This window comes from Bombina bombina, chromosome 5 (genome assembly GCF_027579735.1).
Source record: "Bombina bombina isolate aBomBom1 chromosome 5, aBomBom1.pri, whole genome shotgun sequence".
NCBI lineage: Eukaryota > Metazoa > Chordata > Amphibia > Anura > Bombinatoridae > Bombina > Bombina bombina.
Genome location: NC_069503.1, coordinates 270496425 through 270515445, shown reverse-complemented (window position 1 = coordinate 270515445; position 19021 = coordinate 270496425). Strand labels below are relative to the sequence as shown.

General features: G+C 40.7%; 1 protein-coding gene across 1 annotated transcript in view; it reads left to right on the top strand.

Annotated features, from left to right (window-relative positions):
* The window catches only part of ADAM22 (ADAM metallopeptidase domain 22), a 707952-nt gene that overhangs the window by 592812 nt on the left and 96119 nt on the right, over nucleotides 1–19021 (top strand). Inside the window, 2 exon segments of the mRNA XM_053713991.1 lie at nucleotides 178–372; nucleotides 10541–10641. Of these exon segments, the coding sequence (XP_053569966.1) occupies nucleotides 178–372; nucleotides 10541–10641 (296 nt within the window).

Here is a 19021-nt window from a genome sequence, read left to right as displayed (position 1 = left end):
CCATTGTAGACTGTCAGAATGTTGTTGAAGTTTTTCATGTTGTATATATTGATAATGTATCATATGTGTTCCATTATCCCTATCTGTTTCTCACTCTGAACTAATACGGCTTTACGTCTGTGTCATTTCTGTGTGCTTGTCTTGTTTTCTGACTTTGCAATATCTATTATGCTTTAGAGAAATACCGCAGGGAGATTATGTAAAAAAGCCTGGAGATGCCGATTCTTTTTATAGCGACTTGCCTCCCGGAGTCAGCTCTAACTCTGCATCTAGTTCTAAGAAGAGGTCTGCTATTCTGTCGCATTTTCAGATATCTGCCTGTTCCATCCCACATTATTCCATTAGTCAGAACATTTCATTATTTTGCAGAAGGTTTGATTACTTTTTCTTCTTCTTTATGGAATATTTATTAAGACTATCCCCAGCAATGGAAATGGGTTCCCCAAACTGGATACATGCATGGGGGAGGGATTAAAGAAAAATTATATATCTATGTGGAATTCTGATTTTCTTCTTGGGTGTAGGTATGTGGCACAGCCTTACGGTGCCCCATTTCCATCCCTGGTTATTCCTAATTCTTTGACTTCAAAGGGACCACTTTTGAGCCTAGGTATAATATTTAGACGTACTGCAGCATCTTGTCTAAAAAGATTACATTTTTTGATGATCACATAAAATATTGAAATATAAATGCAGCTTTTTCCTAAATAAGACATCTGAGAGTTTTTCTAACAACCATGTTTTCCTGGTGGATGATTTTCTTTACAAATCTAAAAGAAATTCGATAAGCACTAAATAATATTACAATATTATTCGGCTCCTTTAAAGTCAAATTAGACATTTATCATTAATACTATTTTTCCTATCAGGACAAATGATTGCATGGGGAATATATTGGTCCATTTTTACAAATCAGTATAATGCCATAATACAACTTTTCTCTGATATTTGAAAGGGCAGCCTTTCTGGCACTTTTACAAAAAGAACTGTTTTACAGTGGTGGCTATTTCACCCATGTCTGGTTAAGGATACATGATGAAAATGTATTGTTGCAAGCTATTAGCATGTAAAGAGTCTGAAATGTTTACTGTCAATACTATCATTTTAGTATAACTTGTAAGTACTATAAGTTCTAGTATAGCTTTATGAAAATATTAAAACTGAAATGTATAACAAAGGAAATTAATATGGATATTATGCAGTTTTGTATAATTATATATGATTAATATAAATAATAATAGAATACCATCTTGCTGTTGGGTATGCATATCCCACCTAATAGATAACCAGTTAAAGATCCAGAGTAGGAATTTTCTTCGAAGAGAGGAGCAGAGCCCAGCAAGTGATTTCTTTTCTTCCCTATCTATTAATAATCTGTCATTTTATACATGTATCCCTCCATCTATCTATCTACTCATCTCTCTATAATCTATCTCTCTGTCAATCACTCTATATACTCATCTCTCTATATTCTATCTATTAATCATCTGTCATTTTATACATGTATCCCTCCATCTATCTACTCATCTCTCTATAATCTATCTCTCTGTCAATCACTATATATACTCATCTCTCTATATTCTATCTATTAATCATCTGTCATTTTATACATGTATCCCTCTATCTATCTACTCATCTCTTTATAATCTATCTCTCTTTCTGTCAATCACTCTATCTACTCATCTCTCTATATTCTATCTATTAATCATCTGTCATCATCTCTCTATAATCTATCTCTCTATCTGTCAATCACTCTATCTACTCATCCTATATTATAAAAGACAAGTGTTTGTCTGAAGCCGTCATGCGCAGTACAGACAAACACTTGGCCTTAGATTCTATTCTCACGCACCTCGGCATAGCTGACAGCTGACAGATTGGGAGCGCTACACAGCATACAAGCAGCTGTGAGATAGGGAGCGCGAGCTACTCAACAGCTGTGAGGTCTGCTGCGTGAGAAGCGGCAACGCGCTCCCCAGACCTCACAGCTGTTTGTGGCCGACGGGAGCGTCGCGAGGGACATGGCCGTGCGTCGCGAGGGGCGTGGCCGGGCGGGTGTTGCCACGATGGGGCGTGGCCGGGCGGGGTCCCGTGAAGACAGAGCCAGAGAGGGAGCAGGAGGGGGGGGGGGGGCAGAGAGCCAAAGAGAAGGGGGGGGCAGAGAGCCAAAGAGAAGGGGGGGGGCAGAGAGCCAAAGAGAAGGGGGGGGGCAGAGAGCCAAAGAGAAGGGGGGGGCAGAGAGCCAAAGAGAAGGGGGGGGGCAGAGAGCCAAAGAGAAGGGGGGGGCAGAGAGCCAAAGAGAAGGGGGGGGCAGAGAGCCAAAGAGAAGGGGGGGCAGAGAGCCAAAGAGAAGGGGGGGGGCAGAGAGCCAAAGAGAAGGGGGGGGGCAGAGAGCCAAAGAGAAGGGGGGGGCAGAGAGCCAAAGAGAAGGGGGGGGGCAGAGAGCCAAAGAGAAGGGGGGGCAGAGAGCCAAAGAGAAGGGGGGGGCAGAGAGCCAAAGAGAAGGGGGGGCAGAGAGCCAAAGAGAAGGGGGGGGCAGAGAGCCAAAGAGAAGGGGGGGCAGAGAGCCAAAGAGAAGGGGGGGCAGAGAGCCAAAGAGAAGGGGGGGGCAGAGAGCCAAAGAGAAGGGGGGGGGGGGCAGAGAGCCAAAGAGAAGGGGGGGGCAGAGAGCCAAAGAGAAGGGGGGGGCAGAGAGCCAAAGAGAAGGGGGGGGCAGAGAGCCAAAGAGAAGGGGGGGCAGAGAGCCAAAGAGAAGGGGGGGCAGAGAGCCAAAGAGAAGGGGGGGGCAGAGAGCCAAAGAGAAGGGGGGGCAGAGAGCCAAAGAGAAGGGGGGAGGCAGAGAGCCAAAGAGAAGGCGGGGGGGCAGAGAGCCAAAGAGAAGGGGGGGGGGCAGAGAGCCAAAGAGAAGGGGGGGGGCAGAGAGCCAAAGAGAAGGGGGGGGAAGAGAGCCAAAGAGAAGGGGGGGGCAGAGAGCCAAAGAGAAGGGGGGGGCAGAGAGCCAAAGAGAAGGGGGGGCAGAGAGCCAAAGAGAAGGGGGGAGGGCAGAGAGCCAAAGAGAAGGGGGGGGGGGCAGAGAGCCAAAGAGAAGGGGGGGGCAGAGAGCCAAAGAGAAGGGGGGGCAGAGAGCCAAAGAGAAGGGGGGGGGCAGAGAGCCAAAGAGAAGGGGGGGCAGAGAGCCAAAGAGAAGGGGGGGGAGAGAGAGCCAAAGAGAAGGGGGGGCAGAGAGCCAAAGAGAAGGGGGGGAAGAGAGCCAAAGAGAAGGGGGGGAGAGCCAAAGAGAAGGGGGGGAGAGCCAAAGAGGGGGGAGAGAGAGAGCCAAAGAGGAAAAAGAGCCAAAAAGGAGAGAGAGCCAAAGAGGGGGGAGAGAGAGCCAAAGAGGGGGGAGAGAGAGCCAAAGAGGGGGGGGGGAGAGAGACAAAGGGGGGGGGGAGAGAGCTAAAGGGGGGGAGAGCCAAAAAGGGGGGAGAGAGAGAGCCAAAGAGGAAAGAGAGCCAAAGAGAGAGACAAAGAGGGGGGAGAGAGAGCCAAAGAGGGGGGGGGGCAGAGCCAAAGAGGGGGGGAGAGCCAAAGAGGGGGGGAGAGAGCCAAAGAGGGGGGGGAGAGCGCCAAAGAGGGGGGGAGAGAACAAAAGAGGGGGGAGAGAGCCAAAGAGGGGAGGGGAGAGCAAAAGAGGGGGGGGGGAGAGCCAAAGAGGGGGGGAGCCAAAGGGGAGGGGGGAGCCAAAGGGGAGGGGAGAGCCAAAGAGGGCGGAGAGAGAGAGCCAAAGAGGAGAGAGAGCCAAAGAGGGGGGAGAGAGAGCCAAAGAGGGGGGAGAGAGAGCCAAAGGGGGGGGGGGGAACCAAAGAGGGGAGAGAGAGAGCCAAAGAGGAGAGAGAGCAAAAGAGGGGAGAGAGCCAAAGAGGGGGGGGGGAGAGCCAAAGAGGGGGGGGGAGCCAAAGAGAAGGGGGGGGGCAGAGAGCCAAAGGGGGGGGAGAGCCAAAGAGGGGGGAGAGAGAGCAAAAGAAAGGATGGAGAGAGCCAAAGAGGGGAGAGAGAGAGCAAAAGAGGGGAGAGAGAGAGCAAAAGAGGGGAGAGAGAGAACAAAGGAGAGGGGGGAGACAAAGCAAAAGAGAGGGGGGAAAGAAAGCAAAAGAGAGGGGGGAAGAGAGAGCAAAAGAAAGGGGGGAGAGAGCAAGGGGTGGGACCGCTGTTCTGAAAAAAATGGCCCGTGTACACGGGCTTTAGTACTAGTCTCTCTATAATCTATTAATCATCTGTCATTCTATATATGTATCCCTCTATCTATCTACTCATCTCTCTATAATCTATCTCTCTATCTGTCAATCACGCTATCTACTCATCTCTCTATATTCTATCTATTAATCATCTGTCATTCTATACATGTATCCCTCTATCTATCTATCTATCTATCTATCATCTACTCATCTCTTTATAATCTATCTCTCTATCTGTCAATTACTCTATCTACTCATCTCTCTATATTCTATCTATTAATCATCTCTCATTCTATACATGTATCCCTTTATCTATCTATCTATCTACTCATCTCTTTATAATCTATCTCTCTATCTGTCAATAACTCTATCTACTCATCTCTCTATAATCTATCTATTAATCACCTATATTTCTATACATGTATCCCTCCATCTATCTATCTAGCTAATCATTTCTCTATAATCTATCTCTCTATCACTGTATCTACTCATCTCTCTATAATCTATCTATTAATCACCTGTCTTTCTATACATGTATCCCTGCATTTATCTATCTAGCTACTCATTTCTCTATAATCTATCTCTCTATCACTGTATCTACTCATCTCTCTATAATCTATATATTAACCATCTGTCTTTCTATACATGTATCCCTCCAACTATCTATCCACTCATCTCTCTCTGTAATCTATCTATCATCTGTCAGTTTATTTCTATCATCTATACGTATGTTTCACTCTTTGTCAGTGGTGTCTTTATTACTCTGAAGTCCAAGAAAGGTTTTTCAGATATGTAAATAAATTAATTACATTTAATCCACTCTATTAGATTATTTATTAAATAACTTCTCTCGGGTTTGAAAAATCTTTTGAATTCCTATGTACTCAGTAAATTCTCCAAAGCATGGTAATTGTCTCATCTAGTTCCATTTAATTTATTGGGTCTCAGGGTACATGAATCAGTCATGATATTCTGAGAGTGAGAATAGTGATAATAGATTGAGTGCTTACGGTGTCAAAATTACTTGGAGAAAAGGTGACACTTAAAAAAGTAAGGTGTTTATAAAATAAGTCTTTAGGTTGTGTTAAAAAATGTAAGTGGCTAAGTGCTAGATTACAAGTGTAGCGCTAATTTATTGCGTGCTTGTAAACGGGCAAATTCGCCCCTTTATGGGCACGCGATAAATAACCTGCCATTACAAGTGGCTGGTTATTGTTACTGTGAGCTTGTGGTAACAATTAGCGCACAAAGAATTAACCAGAGGTCAGAACTCTGGTTACTTTTCAAAATAATCTCCAATTGCCCCCAAATAAAAGAATATTCTTTTTTTTATTATTAAAAAAATATAGCATTTTTTTTAATAAAAAAAATACTGCAAAAAGCAGTTATGAGGGGTTAAAGTTGGCTGGTGAAAAGTGCCTTTACATAGCGGTCTATGGGAACTGTGTGTTCCCTGTAAATATATATGTATATATATATATATATATATATATATATATATATATATATATATATATATATTTATGTGTTAATATGTGTAAATAGATATATATTTACAATTTGCTGCCTATCGCTGCATGACTTACCCCCTTCGTTGCACTAGTTCTCATGCCGTGTCTCATGGCATGAGAACGAGGCTCCCATTGGAGCCTATGGAAGTGTGCTCTCATTCGCATTACACCTAACTTGTAATACCAGCGTACATTTGCATGAGCTGGTACTACTAAGTGGAGCACAAATATTGCTTTTGCAGAAGCGATATTTTGTGCTCCACTTATAATCTAGCTCATAGTCTTTAAGTTGTGTTAAAAAAAAAAAGTTTTTAGGTTGTGTTAAAAAAACAAAGTCTTTAGGTTGTGTTAAAAAAACAAAGTCTTTAGGTTGTGTTAAAAAAGAAAGTCTTTAGGTTGTGTTAAAAAAAAGAAAGTCTTTAGGTTGTGTTAAAAAAAGAAAGTCTTTAGGTTGTGTTAAAAAAAAGAAAGTCTTTAGGTTGTGTTAAAAAAAAGAAAGTCTTTAGGTTGTGTTAAAAAAAGAAAGTCTTTAGGTTGTGTTAAAAAAAAGAAAGTCTTTAAGTTGTGTTAAAAAAGTAAGTCTTTAAGTTGTGTTAAAAAAGTAAGTCTTTAGGTTGTATTCAAAAAGTAAGTCTTTAAGTTGTGTTAAAAAAGTAAGTCTTTAGGTTGTGTTAATAAAGAAAGTCTTTAGGTTGTGTTAAAAAAGAAAGTCTTTAAGCTGTGTTAAAAAAGTAAGTCTTTAGGTTGTATTAAAAAAGAAAGTCTTTAAGTTGTGTTAAAAAAGTAAGTCTTTAGGTTGTATTAAAAAAGAAAGTCTTTAGGTCCTATTAAAAAAGTAAGTCTTTAAGTTGTGTTAAAAAAGTAAGTCTTTAGGTTGTGTTAAAAAAGTAAGTCTTTAGGTTGTGTTAAAAAAGTAAGTCTTTAGGTTGTGGGATTTTGTTGCATGTTATAATTCCTTGTCAGTTTGTTTATTCATCCTGCACATATAACATAGGAATCAGAGAGATATTTTCTTACTAACATATTTTTTAAATTCTTAATAAATCCAGGGGACATTATGTTATGTATATTTATATTAACATTATGTTATGTATATTTATATTAACATTATGTCATGTATATTTATATTAACATTATGTTATGTATATTTATATTAACATAATGGGGGGTAGTTATCAAGTCGTCTACTTTTCTGCCTTCGCCGGCCCAATACGCCCGCCTAAGCTCGCCTACCTTCGCCGCCGCGGACTATGAATACGTTCGCCTAAGTTATCAAATAAAGCTGTCAAAAAGCCACGGGGCGATGAGCAGCGGACTGTGAGAGTTATCACTCATCCGATCTCGCTGCTCTTTGGCTTTTTCCCAGCTTTATTGCTAGCCTGTCACTAAGCACCCACACTAAACTACACTGTTCTATCCCTATACCGGCGCCCCCGGAGCCTCCCGCAACTCAATAAAGTTACTAACCCCTAAACCGCCGCTCCTAGACCCTGCCGCAACTCTTATAAATGTATTAACCCCTAAACCGCCGCTCCCGGACACCGCTGCCACCTACAGTATACCTAGTAACCCCTATCCTGCCCCCCCTATATCGTCGCCCTCTATAATAAAATTATTAACCCCTATCCTGCTGATCCCGCACCTCGCCGCAACTAAATAAATAGTTTAACCCCTAAATCGCCGCTCCCTGAACCCGCCGCAACCTATATTAAACCTATTAACCCCTATCCTGCCCCCCCTACACCGTCGTCACCTATAATACATTTATTAACCCCTATCCTGCCCCCCACTACACCGCCGCCACTGTAATAAAATTATTAACCCCTAAACCTAAGTCTAACCCTAACGCCCCCCCCTAACTTAAATATTAATTAAATAAATCTAAATAATATTTCTATTATTAACTAAATTAATCCTATTTAAAACTAAATACTTACCTTTAAAATAAACCCTAATATAGCTACAATATAAATAATAATTACATTGTAGCTATCTTAGGATTTATATTTATTTTACAGGTAACTTTGTATTTATTTTAGCTAGTTAGAATAGTTATTAAATAGTTATTAACTATTTAATAACTATCTAGCTAAAAGAAATACAAAATTACCTGTAAAATAAATCCTAACCTAAGTTACAATTAAACCTAATACTACACTATCATTAAATTAATTAAATAAACTACCTACAAATAACTACAATTAAATACAATTACATAAACTAACTAAAGTACAAAAAATAAAAAAAGCTAAGTTACAAAAAATAAAAAAATAATTTACAAACATTTTACAAATATTACAACAATTTTAAGCTACTTACACCTAATCTAAGCCCCCTAATAAAATAACAAACCCCCCCAAAATAAAAAAAATGCCCTACCCTATTCTAAATTAAATAAAGTTCAAAGCTCTTTTACCTCACCAGCCCTTTAAAGGGCCATTTGTGGGGGCATGCCCCAAAAAGTTCAGCTCTTTTGCCTGTAAAAGAAAAATACAACCCCCCCCCCAACATTAAAACCCACCACCCACATACCCCTAATCTAACCCAAACCCCCCTTACAAAAACCTAACACTAATCCCCTGAAGATCATCCTACCTTGAGTCGTCTTCACTCAGCCGAGCAGCGATGGAACCGAAGTGGACATCCGGAGCGGAAGAAGTTAATCCTCCAAGCAGCGCTGAAGAAATCTTCCATCCGATGAAGTCATCATCCAGGCGGCGCTGAAGAAGTCTTCGATCCGGGCGATGTCATCTTCCAAGAGGCGCTGAAGAGGTCTTCTATCCGGGCGATGTCATCTTCCAAGCCGGGTCTTAAATCTTCCTCCCGCCGACGCGGAACATCCTTCTTCACCGACGGACTACGACGAATGAAGGCTCCTTTAAGGGACGTCATCCAAGATGGCGTCCCCTCAATTCCGATTGGCTGATAGGATTCTATCAGCCAATCGGAATTAAGGTAGGAAAAATCTGATTGGCTGATGGAATCAGCCAATCAGATTCAAGTTCAATCCGATTGGCTGATCCAATCAGCCAATCAGATTGAGCTCGCATTCTATTGGCTGTTCCGATCAGCCAATAGAATGCAAGCTCAATCTGAATAATTAATTTAATGATAGTGTAGTATTAGGTTTAATTGTAACTTAGGTTAGGATTTATTTTACAGGTAATTTTGTATTTCTTTTAGCTAGGTAGTTATTAAATAGTTAATAACTAGTTAATAACTATTCTAACTAGCTAAAATAAATACAAAGTTACCTGTAAAATAAATATAAATCCTAAGATAGCTACAATGTAATTATTATTTATATTGTAGCTATATTAGGGTTTATTTTACAGGTAAGTATTTATTTTTAAATAGGAATAATTTATTAAAGTATAGTGTAGTGTTAGGTGTAATTGTAACTTAGGTTAGGATTTATTTTACAGGTAAATTTCAGTTTATTTTAGCTAGGTAAGCTATTAAATAGTTAATAACTATTTAATAGCTATTGTACCTAGTTAAAATAAATTGAAAGTTGCCTGTAAAATAAAAATAAATCCTAAGATAGCTACAATATAATTATTATTTATATTGTAGCTATATTAGGGTTTATTTTAAAGGTAAGTATTTAGTTTTAAATAGGATTAACTTAGTTAATAATAGAAATATTATTTAGATTTATTTAATTAATATTTAAGTTAGGGGGCATTAGGGTTAGGGTTAGACTTAGGTTTAGGGGTTAATAATTTTATTACAGTGGCGGCGGTGTAGTGGGGGGCAGGATAGGGGTTAATACATTTATTATAGGTGACGACGGTGTAGGGGGGGCAGGATAGGGGTTAATAGGTTTAATATAGGTTGCGGCGGGTTCAGGGAGCGGCGGTTTAGGGGTTAAACTATTTATTTAGTTGCGGCGAGGTGCGGGATCAGCAGGATAGGGGTTAATAATTTTATTATAGAGGGCGACGGTATAGGGGGGGCAGGATAGGGGTTACTAGGTATACTGTAGGTGGCAGCGGTGTCCGGGAGCGGCGGTTTAGGGGTTAATACATTTATAAGAGTTGCGGCAGGGTCTAGGAGCGGCGGTTTAGAGGTTAGTAACTTTATTGAGTTGCGGGAGGCTCCGGGGGCGCCGGTATAGGGATAGAACAGTGTAGTTTAGTGTGGGTGCTTAGTGACAGGCTAGCAATAAAGCTGGGAAAAAGCCGAAGAGCAGCGAGATCGGATGAGTGATAACTCTCACAGTCCGCTGCTCATCGCCCCGCGGCTTTTTGACAGCTTTATTTGATGTTATGTATATTTATATTAACATTATGTTATGTATATTTATATTGGATAAAAAGTGCATGCATCTTGTTAGTCTTGCTGCATTGTTATGCCTCAGATTAATCACTCTGGTCTGTAAGGTTTAGTACGCAGTTCCACTAATAATGAACAATACCCTTTGTTGTTCTTTTTCATTTGTCATATTCTAATGGACACTTAGAAAATCAAAGCTTATTTTGTCAGTTTTTTAGTTATCCAAGTCCCAAAGAAAGCAGCCATTGTATTAGCTGAAAACGAGTACAAGCTTATTTAGGTTAAAAAACAAACAAACCATGTGGGCCTGTTGTTCGTGTTTCTTTTGATGAGCTTTGTATTGCAGTCCTCCTCATTATATACGTTATTAGATTGTCTTTATATTTGTGTCTCATTTATTTTTAAATCTTCTTTATTTGTTTTTGTTCTGTATCTAAAGCCTTGTTTTGTGATGTTGGTCAAGCACTAGAAACATGAGCACTTAATTAGTTACTGATCATAGCAGATGAATGGAAGCAGATGTTTCTATTCTTGCAGGTCTAATGGCATGTCACACTCATGGAGCGAGAGGATCCCAGACACAAAACATGTTTCTGATATCTGTGAAAACGGACGACCAAGGAGTAACTCCTGGCAAGGTAATGTAGGAATTTTATTCAAATTAAATTAGTCATATTTTAAAAAGCATTTTTATTTTGTTAATAATATTTTTAGAGTTTGCAAATTCAGAACATTTTAAGATACATCATTTTAAAACGTATGTAAAACATGGTTACAGGAAATACCTTAAAGGATTGTAGCTCAATTTCATGTCCCTATCTACAACTAAGCTTCCGGGAGTTTGTGAACTGTTAAATACTAGGGGGTCGATCCGATAAAAATCGTCGCCCGCAAAAGTCGGCGACGCCAATAATTGCGCGGGTTTGGTATCCTATATACGGCGTAACCTAGAAGTTACGCGCGTATATTTCTGCCGTCGCCCGTAGTTTTTTGGGCCATAGGCAGGTATACCAAACCCGCGCAGTTTGGTATCCAATATACAGCGTAAGGACTTACGTGGCGATAATGGAGAAATCTTACTCCATTTTCACCTCGCCACAAAAAGCAGCCGTAAGAAGCCTTACGCTGACTATTGGAGCCCCGTAACTCCCTAAACTGGCTGCTAAAATAAACCTAACGCATGCGCAATGTCTATCTCCCTGTCAACCGCGATCTGCTAAAATAAACCTAACACCTAACGCATGCGCAATGTCTATCTCCCTGTCAACTGCGATCCCCCGCCGCAATCCATAATAAAGTATTTAACCCCTAAACCGTCGCCATCTACATAAACTAACCCCCTACTGTGAGCCCCTAAAACCGCCACCATCTAACTGATCTATCCCCTAATGTGAACCCCTTACACCGCCGCCATCTATATTAAAATTATTAACCTCTAATTTAATCTACCTACCCCGCCGCCAGCTATATTATCTATATTAACCCTAAGTATATTATAGTTAATATAGTTATTACATTATATATATTAACTATATTAACCCTAATTATATTAGGGTTAATATAGTTAATATAGTTACTATAGTATTTATATAAACTATATTAACTCTATCTAACCCTAACACCCCTAACTAAATTCTTATTAAATAAATCTAATTCATATTATAAACTAAAATATTCCTATTTAAATCTAAATACTTACCTATAAAATAAACCCTAAGATAGCTACAATGTAATTAATAATTACATTATAGCTATGTTAGGGTTTATATTTATTTTACAGGTAAATTGTTAATTATTTTAACTAGGTATAATAGCTATTAAATAGTTATTACCTGTGGGGGTGGTATTGTGATTTTTTTTGCAGGCAAAAGAGCAGCTTTCTTTGGGGCATGCCCCCACAAAAGGCCCTTTTAAGGGCTGGTAAGGTAAAAGAGCTTTGAACTTTTTTTAATTTAGAATAGGGTAGGGAATTTTTTTTATTTTGGGGGTTTATTATTTTATTAGGGGGCTTAGAATAGGTGTAATTAGCTTAAAAATCTTGTAATCTTTTTTTTATTTTTTGTAATTTAGTGGGTTTTTTTGTTGTAATTTAGTTTAGTTTATTTAATTGTATTTTTAGATAGATATTTGTAGTTTATTTAATTTATTGATAGTGTAGGTGTATTTGTAACTTAGGTTAGGATTTATTTTACAGGTAATTGGGTAATTATTTTAACTAGGTAGCTATTAAATAGTTAATAACTATTTAATAGCTATTATACCTAGTTAAAATAATTAACAATTTACCTGTAAAATAAATATAAACCCTAACATAGCTATAATGTAATTATTAATTATATTGTAGCTATCTTAGGGTTTATTTTATAGGTAAGTATTTAGATTTAAATAGGAATATTTTTTTTTTTAAATATAAATTTTTATTGAGAGAAATAAGATATAAACAACAAGAGAAAAAACAAACAATTGCAAGTCATTACAGTTGCATACTTTCACATCATTATGAACACATAAGATTGTTAATGGTGGGATTGTTCTTAGATGGGCCTAAGTGTTCCTTGGTTACAGTAAGGTAATGTTACTTGCCTATAAGTATCATGTCTCTAAATAGGAATATTTTAATTAATAATATTAATATTAGATTTATTTTAATAAGAGTTTAGTTAGGATGTTAGAGTTAGATAGGGTTATTATACTTAATATATATATATAATATAATAACAATATTAACTATATGAACCCTAATATAATTAGGGTTAATATATATAATATAATAACTATATTAACCCTAATATAATTAGGGTTAATATAGTTAATATAGCTGGCGGCTGTGTAGGGGGATTAGATTAGGGGTTAATACAATTATTATAGGTGGCCGCGGTGTAGGGGGATGTAGATTGTAGGCAAAAGAGCTGATTACTTTGTGACAAAGCCCCGCCAAAAGCCCTTTTAAGGGCTGGCAAAAGAGCTGTTACTTTGGGGCATGCCCCGCAAAAAGCCCTTTTAAGGACTGGCAAAAGAGCTGTTACTTTGGGGCAATGCCACGCAAAAAGCCCTTTTCAGGGCTATTTGTAGGGTTAGACTTAGGTTTAGTGGTAGGGATAGTTTAGTATTTTAGGGGTTAAATAATTTAATATAGATGGCGGCGGGGTAGGGGGATTAGATTAGGGGTTAATAATTTTAAAATAGATAGCGGCGGGGTAGGGGCTCACTTTAGGGGGTAGGTAAGGTAGATGGCGGCGGGGTAGGGGCTCACTTTAGGGGGTTATAGATTTAATATAGCTGGCGGCGGTTTAGGGGTTAATAACTTTATTAGGTAGCGGCGGGCTCCGGGAGCGGCGGTTTAGGGGTTAATACATATTTTATTGTTAGGATAGTGAGGGGGGATAGCGGATAGAGGGTTAGACGTGTCGGGCTATGTTATGGAGGCGTGTTAGACTTGTCGGGCTATGTTAGGGAGGCGTGTTAGACAGTGCGGGTGATTTAGACTTTAGTCAGGTTTTGTAGGCGCCGGCAGTTTCTAACGTGCCGCAAGTCACTGGCGACGCCAGAAATTTGTACTTGCGCAGATTTCTGGACATCGCTGGTTTGTCAGACTTACGGCACGTTAGCATCTGACGGCGCCGTATATGGGATAGCTCGAGTTGCGAGCTGAAACTGCGGGCGACGCGGGTTCCCTCGCTTGCGCCGCAAACTACGATCTATATCGGATCGACCCCTAGATTACAAGTGGAACGCTATCAGAATGTTTCGCTCACCCCTAACTGCGCTCAAATTTTTCCAGAGTTACATAAAAATGCTGTGATCCTTAGACACTGTAGTGTATTGTTAGACAAGTTTACACATGTTCTGACTTGCATGTCATATCACACATATTAGCATTTTCATGTCACTCTGGGAAAAGCTCTTTCATCCATGATGTAACAGATCTAAGAGTCTTTATTACATCACCATGTCCTTAATGGGTTACAACACATACTAGAAATTTACTAATTTCTGCGTCATTTGCACATATAGTAACATTAATGAAGTCTTGATATCTCTTCAAAGGGCAGTGAAACAATATTTGCCCTGCAAAGATCACAACAGAACTTACATTTGTGATGTGACATGCAAGTCAGAACATGTAAGGAAATTACTATAAATTGAACTTCCTGGATTACAAGTGGCGTGCTATAGTTAGCGGCGGCATGATATCGCGTTAACTTTTGCTCATATTACAAGTTGAAAGTAAACACGACTGCACAAGCACAACCTAAATTTGCACTCATCGGGTTAGTGCGACTGAAGTCCTTGCATAAAAGGTTAGGGCTAAATAAAAAGTTGCACCAAACACACCATTAAAATAAAGTGTTACACCTATTTATAAACTATCTAATAAAAAAAACTATTTATATACATATTAATAAAGAAAGATATGTGGGTTAAAATGTATATGGTATATGATAAGGTGTTTGAATGTAAAAAACTATAATACATATATTTACATACACAGTCATGGCCAAAAATATTGGCACCCCTGCATTTCTGGCACATAATGCACCACTTCGCCCAGGAAATTGTTGCAATTCCAAATGTATAGGAATCTTATATATAGGAATGCTTATTTCTTTTGTTTGTGTTGGTATTGGTTTTTATACCTGTTGCATTGGTATTTATATATATATATATATATATATATATAATCCAAACAAAGTGCACTCCTAAAATAACAACGTTAATGCCCTGGGTGCTGCTCATGTATCCCTCCAACGATGGTTCTTTGTATGTCTGAGGACGGGTCGCATTTGGAGTGCTCTTCTGTTTGGCGATATATACAGTATATATATATATATATAAATATATATATATATATATATATAAATAAAAGCACTTACCAAATCCTGCCGTTCACACCTACACAACATTTCTAGAATTTGTCCCTTCCTTACTCAAAAAACTACAAAAATACTTATTAATTCCCCCAGTTTGTCACGCATTAATTATTGCAATCTACTTCTAAATGACCTTCCAAAACACCGCCTCTCCTCCCTCCAATCTATTATGAATGCTTCTGTTAGACTCATCCACCTAAGTCGCCGATCTACATCAGCTTCTCCGCTCTGCCGGTCTATACACTGGCACCCCATACACTCTGAATACAATTTAAAGTATTTTAACCCTAACTTACAAAGCACGCAGCAGTCTAACTCCAAACTATATTTCCTCTCTCATCGTGAAATATTCCCCATCCCATCCTTTTCGATCAACCTCTGACCTATGTCTCTCCACTTCTGTTATCTTTACGTCCCACTCCCGTCTCCAAGACTTTGCACGTGCTGCTCCTGTCCTCTGGAACTATCTACCCCACTCCATAAGACTGTCTCCAACCTTGTATAGCTTTCGATGCTCCTTGAAAACCCACCTATTCAGAGAGGCTTACCATCCCTCATCCGAACCAAACTAATACATGAACTGTCTGACTCACTGCTTCAACTAAAACCGATGTGACAAGCTACCCCCAACCTTATGTCTCTGCACCCTAAACCTGTAGAATGTGAGCTCACCGGAGCAGGGCCCTGTTCCTCCTGTACTAGATTTATTTAGTTTTATTATGTTTTGTATTTTATCACAAATCCTTGTCATTGTATACCCCTATCACTGTACCCAGTACTACGGAATTTGGCGGCGCTATACAAATACATGATAATTATAATAATATATATTTTCTTCCAAAATGGAAAGAGTCCACAGCTGCATTCATTACTTTTGGGAATTCAGAACCTGGCCACTAGGAGGAGGCAAAGACAACCCAGCTAAATACTTAAATACTCCTCCCACTCCCCTCATCCCCCAGTTATTCTTTGCCTTTCGTTTCAGGAGGTTGGCAGAGAAGTGTCAGAAGTTTTCGATAGTCTCTTATGGAAGGTAGTACTCTTCGGCATGGGACTGGAGTTTTAAGTAGTCCTGTCAGCCTCTCAGTGAGAGCATAAGTGAAAGTTACAGTCTGAAGATGCAGGAAGAGTCTTTCTGTGAAACCATCTCGACTCATATTAACAGCTCCACAAACAATCAGCATTGACGAGTTTCGCTGCCTGCTTTTTTCTCTCAAGTCCATGGCAGAAGCGATGCTGCTATCTGTCACACTTGAAGGGCCGTGTTCCTGTTCCACGACGTAGATTTCAGTAAGATTGTTTCATTTTACTTTCATCATCAATGTATTGTAATTACAACTGTTTATCCGAGAGGGGCTACAACCTTTCGGGGATAACTTTAACATAGGGTCTTATTGAGGCTTCTTTTTGTATCTAGGAATCAAGGGTTAATATCTCCTGAGGGCGGTTATTGAACAGGGGGGGGGTTATAATCATGTTTGTTATGTGATTCTTTCTGCTACTGTGTAGTGTTGCTTCGGCTCATGGCTGTTTTGGAACATGTCTAGTGACGTGGCCTTTACGGTCGGGCGTGCTTTTGCATGGACTGCACGGTTTACTTTGTGCCTCTATTTCCACATTCCTGACCATGGCGAGTGAGTGCCCCAGCCATTGGGGGTGTAAGGTGCCGTTTAGATGTTTCTTATTGGTGCATTTTTTATTTAGTGTCCCAGTTATGGAGGAGTCTGATTTTTTTGTAGACGGATGTCTCGGATTCAGACTCTACTTCTTGCGAAGAATATAAATTGGCCTGGGTGATACATGCCCATCAGTTATGTTCCGAATGCCGTTTTAGAGTGCTTTGTTCCTCAGGATCTGGGAATCAGGTGCCCATTGAGCCATCCACCTCTGTGGATTCTATTTCCCATGAGACGAGTTCCCTACCACCAACTCTTACTACACATGCAGGTAACCCAAAGGCTACTTATTCTTCTATGGAGTGTGGCCTGTTCCCACCGGAGGTTACAACACGGTTCCGCATGGCCATATCTTTGGCGCTGGCGCATCTGCACCTCACCTCCCGGGAGTGTGCGCATGATGTTGTCCGTGTTCCGTTAACTGGGGCTCATCAGGTGTGGGATCGCCTGGTCCAATTCAGCCCTCCGGGGGAGAGACTGCACCTGAGGCCTCAGGGGGTCAACCTTCAGGGGCGGTGTTTTCTTTTGTCCCGGCGGAAGTATGTTGCGCCTTTCGTTTTAGACTGGCGCGCCTTCGTGTTCTACTAAGGCACATTTTTAGCGCTGCTGGATTCCACTCTTAATGGGTCTGGGGATTCTCAGTCTTAATATTCGACTGGCTTGCATGCATAGACATAAGGGTATGAAGTAATCTTCTTATAGTCTTTGTTACTTGTGTATCCTGTTCCCGTTCTGAGCTTAGAAGTCTCGGACCCCTGTTGGGCTGGTCCTGCGGGGATGTCTGTTCTTTCTGGGTGATAACCTATGGGCTGCCTAAAGCTCAGGTTGTGGTGTGATGTTTCCTTCGGGAACTTTCTTCTCTGGAATTGATACTGGCGATTTTGTGGTCGCACTGTTTACAAAAGTCTGTCTGACTGTTCTTTATCCCTCCATCTCAGGGGAGACTCTGTGACCTTGACAGTGCTGGGGTTTCAGGCTGGTCCTGACTGGGTACAAATCCTTCTGTCTTTGAGGCCTATTTCAGACATGTGGCACCTTTTTATGTCCGGTTGGTCCGGTGAGGGCACCTAGTGATCACAATATGATTTGTGTTGTTTTCTTGTTTCATTTTACAAGCTTCAACTAGCATCCTGAGAGGACTTGAGGGCCCGTAGTTGCTTAGGGGCATGGGGGATTGGTTCAGTCCTTATTCGCTTTTCAATCTAGTGGGCCGAGACTCTGTTGAGATCCGCGGCGACATGCTCAGTCGTTTCCGATTTTCCCCGGAAACTAGAGTGTTCCTTCCTGTTGTGGGTGGGAGGCTTGGAGGATTTAGGTCCTTCATACCGCCGTTCTTACAGTTTTGCATTTCATGGTCTCTTTGGAAGTGTCCTTTTAGGACTTGTTCCTTTTAGAGGTTCTCTTCCTTTGGGTTGAGACTTTCTGGACTTCGTCCAGTTTTTCTTGCGGCTTTGGCCACTTCATTAGAAAGTGAAGGCCGTGAGGCTTTGTCTTCCTTTGGGAGTTAGTCGTCTCCATATCAGGGGGGATCTTTTTCCAAGCTTTTTGCTTAGGGGATGTTTTTCTGCCTGGGTTCGGGATGCTTTGCATTCTTCTCCCTTGGGTGTGGTCCTCTGGAACATTAATCTGAAAGGATTATGGAGACTAGCCTTTCTTCTACTCTATTTCGGGTGACTCTGTTCTCATTCTCATTTCCCTTAGTGTTGCCCTTGGGGCCTTTGGGCTCTAGAGAAATTACGTGACTTTTTCTTGGCCTACCACCTTGTTGGGGGGTGCTGACCTCCAGCTAAGGGTGTTCTCTTCCCTTTGGGCTGGGAATTACAAGTTCTCATCCCCTGTGAGGTCTGATTGCTTCAGACGGGGTATCGTGTGTTCCCTGGAGGTGTCGTTTGTTCTAGAACGATTCTGGGTCCCGGGTCCATGGTTCTTATCTTGGATCCTTCTTGGATGTCTAAAGACTTATGATCCTGTGGACTGGTTCGGGACGACCCAGTTTTTTCAGGGACCCTATTTTGCAACATAGGGACTAGCTCATTGGGTTTGCAAGCAGGAAGGCCAGAGTTTACATCTACCTTCGGGTACTGGTTATCAACTTTAAGGCCTGAATTGTCCTTCGGACTGAGTGTGCTCCTCTTTATAAGGGAGTTTTTTCTCTGTTGGGTCAACATTGGTGTCTGGATGATTTTTTCATTCGGTCCGTGTTTTGATCATACTATGGCTTCATGTCTTGTGGACATGTACGCTGTTCTTATCTGTGCCCTTCCCTTTTGAGGGGATAGTTTGTCTTCCTTATGAGCTGGGGTTCCTCGCTCTGGAGGGTCTTTGTCCTGCCCTGTGTGTAGGAGGTTGGATAAGGTGGCTTATTGCTGTAAGGGGCAGCATCTGCTGCTCTGTGGGCTCTGTTCCACCTGTTGTAATTTGATCTCTCTACGTAGAGACTGTCTAAGAGAGCCGTGACAGGTTTCCCTACA